The sequence below is a fragment of the Nicotiana attenuata genome, unplaced genomic scaffold, assembly GCF_001879085.1.
Source record: "Nicotiana attenuata strain UT unplaced genomic scaffold, NIATTr2, whole genome shotgun sequence".
Classification (NCBI taxonomy): domain Eukaryota; kingdom Viridiplantae; phylum Streptophyta; class Magnoliopsida; order Solanales; family Solanaceae; genus Nicotiana; species Nicotiana attenuata.
This window is the reverse complement of record NW_017674025.1, coordinates 76,428-95,637: the sequence shown is the minus strand read 5'-3', so window position 1 is coordinate 95,637 and position 19,210 is coordinate 76,428. Positions and strand designations below refer to the sequence as shown.

Sequence of the window (19,210 nt, the reverse complement as noted above, 5' to 3'; positions counted from 1 at the left end):
AAGTCATCTCCTTAAAACCTTTCTGTAGATATCGAAATCTTAATGGATCGAGCTAAATCCTAAATTCAAGATACTACAAGACCTCTTGAAATTCTAGGAGTCTGTCAGTGTTGCTTAGAGGCTACTCTATCAAAACCCTAGGTCACTCTTATAAAAAGGGTTACATAATCCTTTAAAAAATATCTCAAAAATATGGAGATCATCTCAGCAATTCCATAAACTCTCGGAATATGCACAAAGAGATCAAGAAGTGGCCGGATAATTCTTGATAATCAAATACTTCAAGAAGATCCACAACATACTTCATGGATATCAAATAAATCCATGAAAGCCCGCACCATCCTACGTTCGAGAAACACGCTGTTCTAGCCCTCGAATCACGGAGATAATCAGGAGAGAAGAATCAAGGGGATAAACAGAATTGTACCCGCGTCTTTTTATGAATAAAATTATGTTTCTTCATATTTATATTGTGGTTGCAATTTATTTTTGTATCACATATAATTTGTTGCAAACACTTTCAAAGTTGAATAATACTAGTAATTGCTACTTCATCCGTTTCAATTTAGGTGAACCTGTTTGACACTACTAGAATTCCGGAAAAAAGCGACCAAAAAATTGCGACCAACGTTGGTCTGTCAAGGAAAGCGACCAACGTTGGTCGCCAAGATGGAGAAAATAACTAAATAATTATTCTAAATAAACTAGCGACCAAGTTTGGTCGCCACTTGGTCGCTACTTTGGTCAAAATATTGACCGGACTGGTCAGACTTGCTTGGTCAAAGAAATACTCAAATTAGTGACCAACATTGGTCGTAAAAGTGGGACCCACTTATTAAATTTTATTAATTATATTTTTAATTTAAAAAATTATAAAATATAAATAAATAAAATTTAAAATTAGTGACCAAAGTTGGTCGCTTCCTAAAGGAGAAGCAGATAGAGACCAACTTTGGTCGACAAACTGGGACTCAGTTATAAAAATTTAATAATTATTTTATTATTTAAAAAAAATATAAAATATAAATAAATATAATTCTACATTATCGACCAACGTTGGTCGCTTTACATATAGAGACCAACTTTGGTCGCTAATCTGGGACCCAGTTCTAACGTTTAATAATTATATTATTATTTTAAATATTACATAAAATACAAAATAAATCTGATTTAAAAATTTAGCGACCAACTTTGGTCGCTAATGTTAATTCCCGGGCAATTAGCGACCAAAGTTGTTCTCTTTCAGGTCAATATTGGTCAAAATTAAAAATAACTTTTGTATTTACTATCTAAATAATATAAATGTAAGTCGTTAGCACTTTTGTAATACAAGGGATGAATAGACTAAAATATACTCTAACATGCTATATATGCAATTAATGGAAGAATAGACTAAATTATACTCTAACATGCTATATATATATATATATATATATATATATATATATATATATATATATATGATGCGCTCGGAACACAGGGCCGGGTTCATTTAGGTATTTATACACTTGTAAATTGAATTAAAATCCTAAATTTGCACTATATATATATGTGTGTGTGTGTGTGTGTGTGTGTGTGTGTGTATTATATATACCAAGTGTATAGTATATATATGTAGATATAGTATAGTGTATTATATACTTAGTATATATAATACACTATACTATATCTACATATATATAGCTTAAAATGAATTAAAATCCTAAATTTATACTGCATGTGTACATAATTTTAAATTGAACTAAAAATTAATTTATTTTTATTTTATATATAGCGACCAACTTTGGTCGCCATTTTGGTCAAACAGTCAAAAATTTGCGACCAACTTTGGTCGCTATTTGGTCAAAAGTCAAAACTTATTTGGCTACCAAAATAGCGACCATAGTTGGTCGCTATTTTTAATTCCAGTTAAAAACCGGGTTTCCCCTCCCATTCTTTCAAAAATTTTCCCAAAATCTTTCTTCTCTCTCTCACACTCAAACCCCTTTACCCCCCCCCCCCACCGGCCATCGGCGACCACTGACGGCAGCAGCACCACCTCCGGCGACCTCCACTCCCAAGGTTAGTTTCTCTCTCTTTTCTTTATTTTTCCCGAAAAATAGTGATTTTGATTAATACCTCCATGTTAGGGTTCAAAGTTATATATTATTTGTTCAACCATGTTTAGTTCAAAGTTAATTTCTCCATGTTAGGGTTTAATTTCTCCATGTTAGGGTTCAATTTCTCCATGTTATATATTATTTGCAATTTTTAGGGTTCTTATTAATACTTTTAGGGTTCAACTAAATTAACTATTTTGGTAGACTAATTTATATATGGGGTTAAATTTTAATTTATGAAGCAACAACAAGAATCATGGAGAAAGAACATTAAAAATGCTAAATTTAAGCCTTCAAAGGACATGAAACATTTAAATTAGGATATGAATTGGCCTTCAAAGGCCTTTAGCGAAATGTTATACAAATAGAAATAAAAGGTTATATTAAAGAATTTTAGGATATGAATTGGACTTTTAGTTAACTAAAAAAAGATTAGAATATGAATTAACTAAATTAATTTTCTCTTGTTTTATTTGTATAGATGGAACATCGTACTTGGATGTACAATAGAAATTATCCTAATCGACAGGGATTGATGGAGGATTTTGTAGAAGGGGTGGATGACTTTATTAGACATGCAATGTCACTTCCACCATAGCTAACTGAAGGAGTAATTAGGTGCCCTTGTGTTAGGTATGACTGTATGAAGTTTGGACAACCGGGGGAAGTTAAGCATCATCTTTATAGAAGGGGGTTTATAGAAAATTACTTTGTGTGGACTAATCATGGAGAAATCGATGGTAGCCGTGGGACATTTCATAACATGATTGTGGGTGAAAGTAGTAGGTCGGTGGAGAATACAAATCGCTATTCTAGAATTCATGATATGGTTGCGGATGCTTTTGGGATGCACTTAGGGGGTGAGCCCAATGAAAATGTTGAACAAACTCCTAATGATGACGCAAAACGTTTTTATGAAGCTTTAGAGGAAGCTAGTTGTCCACTACGTAACGGAAGTCCGCACTCTGAGTTGTCTGTTGCAGTTAGATTACTAAGTATGAAATCTGATTGGAATATTTCTCAAGGAGCCATGGACTCTTTCATTGACCTTATGCGTGAACTAGTTAACCCTGATATCGAATTACCTTGTGATTTCTACAAGGCAAAGAGATTAGTTTCTAAGTTAGGACTTTCGTCAATGAGAATTGATTGTTGTGAAGATGGTTGCATGTTATATTATAAAGATGATGCAGCTTTGGACAGTTGTAAATTTTGCGAAAAGCCTCGTTTCAAGAGGCTTTCCAGTGGGAATATGGTCGCTATCAAGTCGATGCATTATTTACCTCTTATACCTAGGTTAAAGAGGTTATATGCGTCGATGAGTTCTGCTCCTCATATGAGATGGCACTTTGAAAATAGAAGACCACCTGGTGTTATGTGTCATCCTTCAGATGGAGAAGCTTGGAAGCACTTTGATAGGACATATCCAGATTTTGCTAGTGAACCAAGGAATGTTCGATTAGGTCTGTGTGCGGATGGCTTCACGCCTTTTTCTGTATCTGCGACACCATATTCATGTTGGCCTGTCTTTATTACACCTTATAATCTACCACCCGAGTTGTGCATGACTAGTTCATATATATTCTTAAATTATATTATCCCCGGTCCACGTAATCCGAAAAGTTTGATTGATGTATATTTGCAACCTTTGATTGATGAGCTAAAACAATTGTGGTACGATGGTGTTGAAACATATGACATATCAACCAAGCAGAATTTCCATTTGCGTGCTAATTTAATGTGGACAATTAACGATTTTCCTGCATATGGAATGTTGTCTGGGTGGATGACTGCTGGGAAGCTAGCTTGTCCTTACTGCATGGAAAATAGTAAAGCGTTCACTTTTAAATATGGCCGAAAGCAATCATGGTTTGATTGTCATCGTCAATTCTTGCCTCCTGATCATGAGTTTAGAAGGATGAAAAATGCATTCAAAAAGAATAAAATGGAATATGACTTTCCACCTCCGATACTTTCAGGTGAGGAAATTTGGGAGAGGGTACAGAACTTCAGTAAAGTTACTGAAGCTCCACCTTATAGATTCCCCGGATACGGTGTTACTCATAATTGGACGAAACAGAGTATATTTTGGGAGTTGCCGTATTGGAAGGATAATCTTCTCCGTCACAACCTTGATGTCATGCATATTGAGAAGAACTATTTTGGCAATTTTTTCAACACAGTGATGGATGTTAAAGGCAAGACAAAGGATAACCCGAAGGCTAGAATGGACTTACAAGAATATTGCAGGCGGCCTAAATTATACTTGCAGACAGCAAACAATGGTAAGGTGTTCAAGCCCAAAGCAAGTTACACATTCACTTTGGAGGAAAGACGGTAAATTTGTGATTGGGTAACGAAATTGAAGATGCCTGAGGGTTATGCGTCGAATTTTGGGAATAAAGTTGATATGGAGGTAGGGAAGTTGAGCCATTTGAAAAGTCATGACTGTCATGTTTTCATGGAGACCTTAGTGCCTATTGCATTTTGTGGTTTGCCTGAACGAATCTGGAAACCCATCACAGAGATTAGTTTGTTTTTCAAAGACTTGTGTTCTTCCACATTAAGGGAAGAAAACCTACTCCGGATGGATCAGAACATTCGTGTAACTTCTACTAAGATGGAAAAGATATTTCCATGTACGTACGACATACAGTCCACCTGTCTCACTACCACGTGGATCGCATCCATCAGCATCTCATGGATCGCATCGATCTATGTCACATCCACATGGATCACAGCTATCCGTGTCACAGCCACTCGGGTCACGGCTATCAGTGTCACATCCACTTGCAGCCCATACAGCTATGTCGCAGTCCCAGGGCTCGCAGCCATCTTCATCTGGGACTCCATCTATTGCAGGCCTTCGCCTGCGAGATACTAGCTCTGACGCCCCTACACCTTCCACACATGCCTCCGATGTACATGCTTCGGACGGTGATGCTAATGATGACGAGGAGGTGCATTATGATGAATATGGCAGGATCATCATAGTCCCTGAGGGTGATGGGTAAGAGTTATTTGTTATTTTTACTTTTATTGTTTTGTACATTTTTACTAAGATATTAATGTATTTTTTTTTATTAAATTGCAGGTTCATCCCTAGTAATATTACTACAAGAATAATCACCAAAGCCACCAAAAAGCTTTATGATGGTCCTTATGCGACTTGGAGTGAATTCCCATTCTCGCTGAAGGAGCAAATCTTCAATCAATTTAAGGTATAAATGTTCTTTTAAGCAGTATAATTATTTATATTTATGATATTTCCATCTAAAATAGAATATAGCTTAGCTTATATATATATATATATATATATATATATATATATATATATATATATATATATCGAATTTAGCTAATATATAACGAATATAGCTTTTATATATATTCGATAAAAGCTTAGTGCGTTAATACATAATTAATCAAAAGTTAAGTGCATTAATACTTAGCTTTTATTAGCTAATATATATATATATATATATATATATATATATATATATATATATATATATATATATATATATATATAAGCTAATGCACTAATATACTATATTATAAGCAGTTAATGCACTTAACTTTTGAATAATTATTAGCTAATAAAAGCTAAGTATAATATATCGAATATAGCTTTTATGATATTTCCATCTAAATATGATATTTTCATATAATACTTAACTTTTGAAATACAGAGCAAGTGTGTATGGGAACACCGCTATAGCGCGGATGTGGCTGCAAATTTCCATCTAAAAGCTCGAAAGCGGTTGTCCCATTGTTTCTCCAAAGCTAGAAAGTTGAACCAGAAGCCTGGCTGGTTGCTTCAGAATTTATGGGAGGATTTGCAAAGGCAATGGCTTACCGCAGAGTTCTTACAGAAGAGCGAAAAAGGAAAGAAAGCTCGGGCATCTGAGAAGGGAGGATCCTTGCACACTGGAGGTGCGATCAGCCTAGGGACGATAAAAAGAAGAATGGTACGTAATTGCTTAATTTATTTTAATTTTCAAAGTATATCTATTCTGTTTATTAACTAAAATTTATGAGTTTTCAGGAAAAGAAGTTGGGGCATCCGATGAACCAAGATGAGCTATTCAAGGAGACTCATATTGTAAAGAAGAAGAAAGAGACGGATCAAGAAAGGTGGGTCGAGGGCCGAGCCTCGACTGTACATGTAAGTTTTCACTTTTCATTAAGAATTTTGATTTACTTTTATATAAATTTTGAAATACTAATTCAATGTAATTTTTCTTATAGGGTCGCTTCACAGCTGTAGTGGAGCAATTCATACGCAGTCAGCCACCTAATGAGTCGGGCGAGCCAATCCAACTATCGGACAAGGATGCTGAGAGAATGTGGACGCAGGCTGCTGGCGGTCAAAAATGGGGGAAGGTATACGGGCTTCCTAATAAGAAATTTCATCGCTATAAGTGTGGAATGCAAAGAATAGGGACTTCCTCGCAAGCCGAGCAACTTGATGGGGAGAGCCTCTCCTCTATGCGGGAGACTGTGGCAAAGCTCACATCCGAGCTAGAAGCCGCCAAGGAAAGAGAAAAGCTTAGAGATGCTCAGTACATTGGCATGCAAGAGCAGATCAAATCTCTCCTAGCTTCTGGCAGTTTTCCGATTCCCCGGTCTCATGAGTCATCGCCAGAGGCTCGCCTTCCCCGTGCTCGTTCCTCCCGTCCTCCCCGTGATCGTTCTTCCCATCCTCGACAAATACACCCTTCTGGATACCGTCTTGGTGATGAAAGTTCATCAGACGGTGATGATAATGATGTACAGAACAATGCTTGACTTTTATACACTTTAAACTAGACAAATACAATCGGTTTTCGAATGGTTTTGTAATAACAGTTAACTTAGTTTGGTTAGCTTAAAGTATAAAGTTCTATTGAACTTTATACTTTGTTGGTTATAATGTTGTTGTTGTTGTTTTTGTTGTTTATTGTTGTTGTTGTTGCTTTTTATTGTTGTTGTTGTTGTTGGCAGAAAATGCCTGTTTAGGAATTTTGGTAAGCTGGCAGGTGGTGTAGCTGCCAAAACAGGCAGTTTCTGCCAAAAATATACCAAGAAAAGCGACCAACTTTGGTCGCAAGTTGGTCGCTTTTCCCTTAAAAAAAATAATTTTCTGGGGAATAGCGACCAAGGTTGGTCGCTATTTAACCCAGATTTCTCAAAAGCGAGCAACTTTGGTCGCTATTTCATTAAAAAAAACAACAATTTCTGGAAATATAGCGACCAAAGTTGGTTGCTACATATTTAAAAAAAAATTAATTCTTGAAGTTAGCGACCAACTTTGGTCGCTTATTTTTAAAAAAAAATTAAAAAAATTTATAGTAAAGCGACCAACTTTGGTCTCTATTTTTCAGATTTTAAAATATAATATTTTCTTTACAAACCAAAGTTGGTCGCTTTTTTATGATTAATAATAAAAAAANTGCTGAAAGAATGTGGACGCAGGCTGCTGGCGGTCCAAAATGGGGGAAGGTATACGAGCTTCCTAATAAGAAATTCCATCGCTATAAGTGTGGAATGCAAGGAATAGGGACTTCCTCGCAAGCCGAGCAACTTGATGGGGAGAGCCTCTCCTCTATGCGGGAGACTGTGGCAAAGCTCACATCCGAGCTAGAAGCCGCCAAGGAAAGAGAAAAGCTTAGAGATGCTCAGTACATTGGCATGCAAGAGCAGATCAAATCTCTCCTAGCTTCTGGCAGTTTTCCGATTCCCCGGTCTCGTGAGTCATCGCCAGAGGCTCGCCTTCCCCGTGCTCGTTCCTCCCGTCCTCCCCGTGATCGTTCTTCCCATCCTCGACAAATACACCCTTCTGGATACCGTCTTGGTGATGAAAGTTCATCAGACGGTGATGATAATGATGTACAGAACAATCCTTGACTTTTATACACTTTGAACTAGACAAATACAATCGGTTTTCGAATGGTTTTGTAATAACAGTTAACTTAGTTTGGTTAGCTTAAAGTATAAAGTTCTATTGAACTTTATACTTTGTTGGTTATAATGTTGTTGTTGTGTTGTTGTTGTTGTTGTTGTTGTGTTGTTGTTGTTGTTTATTGTTGTTGCTTTTTATTGTTGTTGTTATTTATTGTTGTTGTTGTTGTTGGCATAAAATGCCTGTTTAGGAATTTTGGTAAGTTGGCAGGTGGTGTAGCTGCCAAAACAGGCAGTTTCTGCCAAAAATATACCAAGAAAAGCGACCAACTTTGGTCGCTAGTTGGTCGCTTTTCCCTTAAAGAAAACAATTTTCTGGGAAATAGCGACCAAGGTTGGTCGCTATTTAACCCATATTTCACAAAAGCGACCAACTTTGGTCGCTATCCCATTAAAAAAATAACAATTTCTGGAAATATAGCGACCAAAGTTGGTCGCTTATAATTAAAAAAAAATTAATTCTTGAAGTTAGCGGCCAACTTTGGTCGCTTATTTTAAAAAAAATTAAAAAAATTTATAGTAAAGCGACCAACTTTGATCTCTATTTTTCAGATTTTAAAATATAATATTTTTTTTATAGACCAAAGTTGGTCGCTTTTTCATGATTAATAATAAATAAAATAAAACGTAATTTACAGGTGGAGACCAACTTTGGTCGCAAAATTTATAATATTAAAATACTGTAGCGACCAAAGTTGGTCGCTATTTTCTTTACCCGAAAAATTTGGTCCTTTTACCTGAGAGACCAAAGTTGGTCGCTAATTAGCGACCAACTTTGGTCCTTAAGGTAAAGGGACCAGCTTAATATCGACCAGGCCTGTTTGGTCGCTTTTTGGTCGCTTTTTGGCCAATAAGCGACCAACTTTGGTCGCTTTTCGTGGTCGCTAAAACCCGAATTTCTAGTAGTGGAGAGATACTGAGGACATGCATAGCCCTCGGGTTTCAATGGAACAGTTGAAAATTTTGGGTGAGGCGTGGCTGCCTTTGCATGGATCGAATTCTACTCAGTCACCTCCAACTGTGAATGGAGGCAACAACCAAACAAAGGCGACATCTACTGGGACTCCAATTACTGAGATGATTGATGCTGATAAGGTGAATCGGATGAAGGTAACAGAGCAGATAGGTACAAATAAGCCAATCACGGAGCAGGAAGCTCAAATTCACAAACAATTGGATGCGGAGCTGCAGAAGAACAAAAAGGAATAGGTGAACCTATTTGCTAGGAGTAATTTAGCGGCCAGAGTATGAATCTCAAATTTGTCACACGTATGATAAAGGATGGAGAAAAAGAAGTTGAATTAGATAGTGATGAAGTAGATCGAGAAACGGCAAAATGGAAACACGCAATTGTGTTATACGTTATTGGAGACTCTCCCTCAATTGGAGCTCTGGGTCGTTTCATCACTGCTTAGTGGAATTTTGTTAGCAAGCCTAAAATCTACTTCCATAATAATGGATATTTTGTGGTTAAATACAATAGCGTGGAAGATAGGGATGTTGTGTTGATGTCAGAGCCATATATTGTCAATGCATGGTCAACCAATTTTGATTTTGGTACAGAGGTGCTCCAGACAATTCCTATATGGTTTAAGTTACCAAACTTGCCGTTAAATTGCTGGTGTATGGACTCACTTAGTAGAATTGGGAGTGGATTAGGAGTCCCCGTCTATGCAGATGAATGCGACTAAAGTCAAAAGGATTTCTTATGCAAGGCTGTTAGTTGAGATGGATGTCACAAAGGACATGCCTAAAGTAATTAAAGTCATGGATCCGGTGGGGAAAGTCTTTGAACAACAAATTGCGTATGACTGGATCCCTGCCTACAATCTGGCCATGTTTGCAGAATAGCAAAAGCCCATACCTATGGCCAAACAACAGCAACAAAAACCAAGGATGAAATAGAGAAAAAGAACAGAACAAGAAAAGGTGGAAGCAAATACAAAGAAGCAGCCTAATAGCACGCTAAATGTGCAATCACAGCAGGAGGTACAGAGCATAAGGCCAATTCATGAGGATGGCAAAATGATAGACTGGGAGCAAGCCAAAAGAAAATCAGCAGCGAACGGTGGACAGTCCAAGATAAGGGAGACAACAGACATTAATGTAGTTAATGGTTTTAATCCATTAACTATTGCAATAGCTGGTGAACCAATGGACAACATTACTGAAGAGAATGGGCAATGTAATTACCAAGGTGATACTGGGGATCCACAACTCAAACAATTAACTAAATAAAGATCACATGGAATGTGAGGGGTGTAAATAAAGTATACAAGCAAAAAGAAGTAAAGAAGTTTATCATAAATAATGATGTTGGTTTGATAACAATATTGGAAAATAGAGTTAAAGAGGAGAATGCCAGTGGAGTAATCAACAAGATAGCAACTAATTGGAGATGGTGTGCAAACTACTCATATAGTAATAAAGGGGAGAATCTGGATTGTGTGTGATTTAAATAGAGTGGAGTTTGAAGCAGTTGCTATGAGTGCTCAAGCCATTCATGGTATAGTTATGATCCCTCAGGTACAAATAAATTTTACTTTATATGCGATCTATGGAATGCATACAATTGAAACAAGAAAGCCCCTATGGAAAGAACTAAAAAGCGTCAATAACTCTATACAAGGGCCATGGCTAGCTATTGGTGACTTTAATGCAATAACTGATATGGATGATCGACAGTTCGGGAATCAATCCAGGAAAATAAGGTCAGATATTTTAATGATTTCATACAATCAAATGGCATGGCTGAACTACGTGCAGTGGGACGAAGATATACATGGTCAAATGGACAGATATATAGCAGGATAGACAGGGCTTTAGTCAATGCTGATTGGTTGCTAACAGTAGCTGTAACAGAAGTAGTGAAGCTGAATCCTGGTGTTTCTGATCATACACCACTAAGCATACAATTCAAGGACGCCGTAAAGAGGAATCCCAAACCTTTCAAGTTTCTGAACTACTTAGCGGACCACAAAGATTTTCCTAAGTGTGGTGGTAAATGTATGGGGCAAGCAAATAGGTGCAAAACACATGGAGGATATATGGTGGAAGCTCAAAGTGCTGAAGACAGATATGAAACAATTAAATCAAAGAGAGTTCAAGAATGTGAAGGAGAAAATAAATCTGTATCGACAAAAGCTGCATGACACTCAAACACAAATGGGGAACCACAACCGCCCTAATGTGCTATTTGCAGAAGAAAAAGAATTGAAGCAAGATTTAGAGAAGTGGAGTCTAGTGGAAGAGAGTATAATAAAAGAGAACTCAAGAACTAAATGGTTGGAATTATGAGACGCCAACACTACCTATTTCTTTGCCAACCTAAAGAATATGCAAGTTCAAAACAGGATCAAAAGCCTTATTAATGACACAGGAGAAATCCTACAACAATCAGATGGCATAGTGGAGGAGGTGACCAGTTTCCACAAAAAAACTGCTAGGTAGTGCTGCTGATCAACTACCAGCAGTGAATCTTGAAATCATGAAGCGTGGAAATGGACTAACAAGACAACAACAACTACATCTGATAGCCCAGGTCACTCAAGAAGAAGTGTATCAAGCTCTTATGAGTATATATGATCAAAAAGCTCCAGGTTGTGATGGATTCAATGCTCTTTTTTTCAAAAGAGCCTGGTTTGTGATTGGAAAAGATGTGACAGATGCAGTGATTCACTTCTTTACTAATGGGGATATACACAGAGCTATTAATTGCACTACAATTACTCTGATTCCAAAAGTCAATAATCCATCAAAGGTATCTGAATTCAGACCTATATCATGTTGTACTATGCTGCATAAATTGATATCCAAAATTCTCACTAGACGAATGCAAGGTGTTATGGATAGTCTAGTAGATAAGAGCCAATCTGCATTTATTCCAGGAAGGTTAATTACTGATAACATCATACTGAGTCATGAACTTGTGAAGAGTTATGGAAGGAAAGGCATCACTCCTAGAAGTATGCTGAAAATTGATATGACGAAAGCCTACGACTCAGTGGAATGGCCATATATTGAGCAAATTCTTAACTGTCTCTAGTTCCCAACAAAATTTGTCAAATGGATTATGTGCTGCATAAAGACCGTCTCCTACTCAGTTCTTATTAATGGTGATCCGGTGGCACCATTTCAAGCCAAAAAAGGATTGAGACAAGGGGATCCCCTATCCCCTTTCTTATTTGTGCTAGTTATGGAATATTTCAGTAGCAGTTTAAAGGGGCTCAATTAGGAACCAAGTTTTAAATTTCATCCAATATGTAAGAAGCTACAAATTATACAATTGGGATTTGCTGATGACCTCTTACTATTCTACAAGAGGAGATCTTGAATCTGTCAACCTGCTAGTCTAATACTTCCATCATTTCTTGCGGGTGTCTGGTTAGGTTGCTAATGTAGATAAAAGCTCAGTATACTTTGGAGGGGTGAAGTAGGAGGTCCAACAAACTATCTTACATGCTCTACAATTCACAAATGATAGAGATACCTTTTAGATACTTAGGGATTCCCCTGAGTACTAAAAGACTATCAATTATTCAGTGCAACCCCCTTATTGATAAAATGCTAGCCAGAATCAAATCATGGACTACAAGATACCTATCATATGCAGGCAGATTACAACTTGTAAAATTTATGCTCTTCTTTATACAAGTATTCTGGTCGCAAGTGTTTGTCCTACCTAAAAAGGTAACCCAACTGGTGGAATCTACATGCATGAGCTTCTTATGGACTGGTGGCAATGAGATAACAAAGAAGACACTTATAGCATGGGATAGACTATGTCTACCTAGGTCTGCAGGAGGTTTAAATATCCTGGATATATATGTGTGGAACTTAGCTGCTATTGGGAAATTATTATGGAATGTATGCAGGAAAAAGGACAGCTTGTGGGTCAAATGGATTCACTCTTACTACACAAAAAGAGGCACTGTATGGGAAACAAAAGCTACCCAAGCTTCATGGATGGTTCAGAAAATTATCAAAGCAAAGGCAGTGTTTGAGCAAATAGGATGGACTGAGGAAGAAGTAGCACCTATGAACAACTACTCAATAAATAAAGTATATGGACTTATTCGTGGAGAATACCAGAAAAAACCATGGAGGAGATTGATATGTAACAATGATGGACTACCCAAATGGTTGTTTATTCTGTTCCTGGCACTACATAGGAGACTCCAAACAAAAGAAAGGATTGTTTGCTGGGCTAATATAGATGGCATGGAATGTGTTTTATGCTTGAAGGAGAATGAAGATATTGATCACCTATTGTTTGAATATGAATAGGCCAAACAAGTGTAGTCCAAGCTGTTGTTATGGCAAGGAAGCAAGAGGAATGTGGGCAATTGGCAACATGAAGTCACATGGGCGATGGAACATGCAAAAAAAAAAACTGCAGAACAAGAAATATATTGGATGACACTAGCTGGGGGAGTATACCATCTGTGGCAAGAAAGGATTGCAAGAATTTTCAAGACTCAACCAAGAACTGCGGACCAAGTGACAAGGCAAGTGATAAGAGAAATACATCAAAGAGCACGTAAAATACATACGCTAGATAAACACATGCAGCTACTTAATTTTTATCCATAGAGGCTGGCTATAGAACATAAATGGTTGTAGAGCTGATGTTTAGTAAGTTTGGGACCTAATGTCCAAACTGCTGGTTTTGGCTTTCGATGCTATAAATATTTTTTCGAGTGGTAATATAAATAGATAGTTACCAGAATATATATATATATATATATATATATTCGGCTATTATTTTGAGCGGCTATACAATGTCATTTTCTTCTTTCCGTCTCTCTGTGAACATACACTAATGCACTTCAACAGCGTTGTGCATGTGTGACATTAGAGATGGACTATATACAGGTTAATTAACGACCAAAGGATTTATAAACAATGTTCCAATTTCCAAAGTACTCAAGTCAAGTCAGGGGCGTACGCAGGATTTTTCATAAGCGGTGTCGATATTTCGAAGAGTAGAACAAATGAAAAAATAAAGAAAATCGTCTTTAAAAAAATATAATTCAAATTATATTAATAAAGCATAATTCAAAACTACAATTCACCTCAAAAAATTCTCATTCTTGAAAATGTATTCATAATAATCTACGATACACTTATCTTAGACATTTTTTTGTGAGTTATGCCACCATAGCGATTTTAGGTTTCAAGCTTTAGTTGGTACCTTTTTCTAAAAGAGGTCAGGAGTTCAATTTTTTTTGACTTGTGTTTTTTAAAATGATAAATTTGAAATTCCAAAATGTAAGAGAATATCGTGGTTCGAACTATAATCTGAAGGAGGGTTTTGACGCGTTCAACCACTACGCTAAGCCACATTAGTTGTCAAGCTCTGTCTATTTATTTATACATAGAAGTTTACCGTTTTCTTGCATATTTTATAATATATTAGTAAGTAGTAAAAAAATTGACCAAGCGGTGTCGGATGACATCGCTTGAACTAAGGTAGCTACGCCCCTGAGTCAAGTACTAAATTTGTATCTGTAATCAGACACCCCAATTAATAGAGACTTCCCTCGGGTATTATTTCAACAAAGTTTAAATTATATATACTGACAGTAAGGAATTTCTATACTATCAGTGTATTTTAACTTATTATGATAAGTTACTCACTATTTTTATTAGGTAATATATTAATGCTTATTTAGAGATTAACCCATAATTATCGTATAAATAATCTGATTGTGCAAAATATATTTTTACATGTAGAACTGATAAACTCATTCCAGGAGATAAGAGGTATTTACGCATGTATCTAAGCAAGAGAGAAATCATAAAGAATTTCGACAAAGCTGTAGTGAACCGGCCATTCAAATCTGCTACATATAGTTTTGCTATGTAAATTTACATACATAAAAATATGAGTATGTCCATCCTGTAACAGTATGAGAATTTTCGCCCAAGTTATATTTATTCTCCATGATTGACTCCATCTTACAGTAAAAATGGACTTATCATAAAAGATGGTCATCATAATATAATTTAATATGGCCATGGAATATATGAGTCCACCAAAAGTGGCCTGCTCTCTGTGTTAACGTGCAAAAGCGAAAAAGCAAAGACTGCATGGGCAATTAAATAATACTCCCTACGTCCAATTTATGCTATGACACCATACGAATTTAAAAAAGAAAAAAAGCTTTTTAAAATTAAAAGAAAAATAAAAAAATTAATAAAATTAAATTGTTTCTAAATACTGAAAGCGTCACTCTTTTAGGAAAACAAATAATGTATCAAAAAATGGGACATAGACGGTAGAATCAGGGGCGGGTGGAACTTAGAGGTACCGAGTTCATCTAACCCGGTACTTTCGACGCGGAACATTAGCTATAATTGAGTTCAATGCTTAAGAACCTTAAAAATTGAACTCGTTAAGTTGAATTCGGATCGAAATAACAAGGCATCATGCGAAAGTTAACAAAGCAAACATTGAACGACGATAAATCAGAGTACAAAAAAAAGTATACTAAAAGCGGCATAATTCTTTAATGTGATTTGGTCAAAAGAGTAAAAGCTTATTGAGAGAATAAATTATCCACTTTGAACAAGTCTCTGTTAAGGACTACGTACATTGTGGATATTATGCTATTGTATAAGAAGGAGATAAAGATCACAATCTTTTACTCCAAGAAAGGGATCGGTCAAATATCGAAAATATTTATATTTTTCTTTTAGAAAAAGTAAAATCACATGATAAATATTATGTCCTTCCTTCAATTAAAGAAAAATTTAAATATAATAAGTAAATCAGGACAAACAATCCCGAATTGGCCTCTGAGTAGAATTGTACTGGTATATTTTATCTTTCATGAGCTTACAAAAGGAGACCCGACAGAACGATCTAAAATCAAAGAATCCACAAATCTCCATCAACTTTGGAGAATTTTCAGAAAATGGAGGGTGTAGAGCACAAAACAGTGTCGGTAAATGGAATAAACATGCATTATGCTGAAATAGGTCAAGGTCCTTTAGTCCTCTTCATTCATGGCTTCCCAGAATGCTGGTATTCATTTAGGCACCAAATGTCATTCATGGCCAAACACGGATACCGCGCCGTAGCTCCGGATTTACGCGGCTACGGCGACACCACCGGAGTACCTAAAGATGATCCTAGCAATTTCACAACCCTAAGTATTGTTGGTGATGTAGTGGAGCTGTTGAATTCCATTGCACCACAAGAGGAGAAGGTGTTTGTTGTAGGGCATGATTGGGGTGCTGTTGTTTCTTGGGCTCTTTGTTTGTATAGGCCTGATAAGGTTAAGGGTTTTTTCTGTATGAGTGTTCCTTTCAATCCTAGAAATCCTATGAAGAAACCACTTGAGACTTTGCGTGCAGTTTATGGAGATGATTACTATGTTGTTAGATTCCAGGTACTCTTAAATCTTAATTTGCTCTCTCAGCTGATCTCCCTTTTAGTTGATTTTAATTGGATCGACTATATGAATTATCCGTATCAATCAAATAGATTTAACATGGTTAGATTAGCTAGTATGGTGCATAAAGCATCTCGTACTCATGCAGGCTTCCATGGAAGGGTCGTGGCCCTAGGATTGTGATGTAGACATCCTATTCTAATGCAAGCATTACTCGCTGCTTCCACGACTCGAACTCATGACTTAAAGATTAATTAGTCTTATTGGGAGCATCAATTTAGTGTAACCATCTGTTTTAGTATAACTTGGAGCATGGGCGTATCTAGAGTATAGTATGGGTTATCGGGAACCCAGTAACTTTTGTGTAGATCCTATATTTTTATTAAAATATTTACTAAATATCTATGAATATCTAACGGTGAACCCTGTTATTATGGTATATTAGTTTGAGATTGCGACAGGAACCCGTAAACTTCAAATTCTAGATCCGCCTCTGCTTTGGAGCAGGGCCAGCTCTAATGTACCTCCAAGTAAGGCTCTTGCCTTAGGCCCCCAAATTTTGGGGGCCCCATTTTTTAGAAATAATAGATTTATAGGTATTTAAACAAATAATATTTAGCACTTTTCGTATAAAAGTAAAGTTTTTCTATAACAGTTGCGTCAAAGAAAAGAAGATTTCAAGATTATAGTAATTGATAAAATCTTACCTAATATTAACAATGTCTCAAGATAGATTAAATTTGTTGGTTATATTATCAATTGAAAAGGAATTATTAGAGGAAATCGATATAAAAAAATTATTAACAATTTTTTTAAAAAAATTAGGCCTCACATTAAACTTTAGCTTTAGGCCATACATATGTTTGAGCCGCCCCTGGTTTGGAGTCTCGAGATTTACATATATAGGGTTCCAAGAAATAAAAGATAAAAATAACAAAAAATAGGAAAGTCACCACACTATGATCCTTTCGAATCTAATTTCAAGGATTTTCGATTTTATTACCTATTTTCTTAGTAGCAAAACAGGAAAAAAAAAATTGGTCCAACAAAAATGTTCTTAGATTATTGAGAAAGAAACGATGCAGCTACACTTTTATTAAGTTGTTCATTTGTACCAAATTATGTGATGCATTTTACTTTTTAGTCGGTTTAAAAAAGAATACACCAACAATAACAAACCCAAGAATAATATCAGGAGTGGAATTTGGGGAGATAGTGTGTACGCAGACCTGACCCCCTACCCTGAGGGTAGAGAGGCTGTTTCCGATAGACCCTTGGTTCAAGGAATGTTTCACAAAGAATGAAATCTTATAATTTGAGAAATTTACTTAATGAGATGATATATATCCACAAAAATATATGTGATTTATTTTTTACCACAAATTCAAAAAGTTTGATTTTAAACTACGTATCTAATAGGAATAGTAATATGTCAATAAGTTTTAAAGTTGAATCAGATTAGTATTGATTATGCATCTGCCTTTAGTAATTGATATTTTCTTACCCATGCAGTTAAATCTAGTTGTATTAATATGTTACAATTTTTAAGTTGTTACAATAGCCACAGTTCCACAAGTTTGAATGCCAATAGTTGTTAAAAAGCAAGATTCGTTTCAATAAAGTAAAGCTCCTTGTACGTACGTGTTAGTTTGGAGATGTTCTGTTATGGAATAAATCTCCTTGGATGACGATATGTATTTGTCTTTGTACAACAACAAAAAGTTACACTCCAGGTATATTCCATCTAGTAATATATAGCTTTTCTTTTGATCCAATAATATATAGCTTGATCCCCACCCCCACAATATTCTATCACGGGAAGAATGCTCAATTAGTTGGAGATTATTTTTATATTTTTTTACTGTCGAGAACATTCATTAAAATTAAGGAATAGTAACTTTACATTCTTCAATTCGATTGATGCAGGAGGCTGGAGTAATAGAAGGTGAATTTGAGGAAATGGGTGTGAAGAATGTTTTAAAGAATTTTTTCACATATAGGGAACCAGCTCCTCTTTACTTAAAAAAAGGAAAACCATTTGGAGATAATCCTCAAGTTGAGCTGCCTTGTTGGTTATCTGAGGAACAACTTCATTTCTATGCTACCAAATATGAACAAACTGGCTTCACTGGACCACTCAATTTTTACCGAGCAATAGATCGGTAACCCAACTTAATAATGCACTTTCACTATATTTCATTTCCAAGCAAGTTGGATTGGCCAGATGAATATGAATGGCAATGCATGTCGCTCCATTAACATATATATATATTTGGATGTGAATTTGAATATTGCAGAAATTGGGAGCTTACAGGAGCATGGACAGGGGCTAAAATCCAAGTACCAGTGAAGTTCATTGTGGGTGACCTTGACCTTACGTATGATGCTCCTGGCATTAAAGATTATTTACACAAAGGTGGTTTCAAAAAACAAGTGCCTTTGTTAGAGGAAGTTGTGGTTTTACAAGGAGTCGGACATTTTATCCACGAAGAAAAACCAAAAGAAATTAATGACCATATTTACAACTTTATTCGCAAGATTTCATCCTCTAATCAGTCCAACTTCTGTGCTATTCTATAGAGTTTCTCTTCTCTCTTTTTTTTTTTCTCCATTTCTTGAGGTGGTATTAAATGTGTTTGTTTGCTAAGTTTGTAATGTGTGCCTGCGATGAGTGATGAGCTTTATTTTGTTGTTCATTATTGATGATGGAGTTTTCTTGCACTCTTCTTGCAACTAATTAAGATTACGCTTGATTAATTTCTGATAATT

At 36.0% G+C, this 19,210-nt stretch overlaps 1 protein-coding gene across 1 annotated transcript; it reads left to right on the top strand.

Moving 5' to 3' along the window:
• Positions 1–15,824: 15,824 nt before the first annotated feature.
• On the top strand, positions 15,825–19,208 carry LOC109217846 (bifunctional epoxide hydrolase 2-like). Its single transcript, XM_019382129.1, has 3 exons — positions 15,825–16,438; positions 18,368–18,603; positions 18,739–19,208. Exons 1-3 carry the CDS (start codon positions 15,962–15,964, stop codon positions 19,019–19,021), a joined length of 996 nt encoding a protein of 331 aa, XP_019237674.1. The 5' UTR covers positions 15,825–15,961; the 3' UTR covers positions 19,022–19,208.
• Positions 19,209–19,210: the final 2 nt, after the last annotated feature.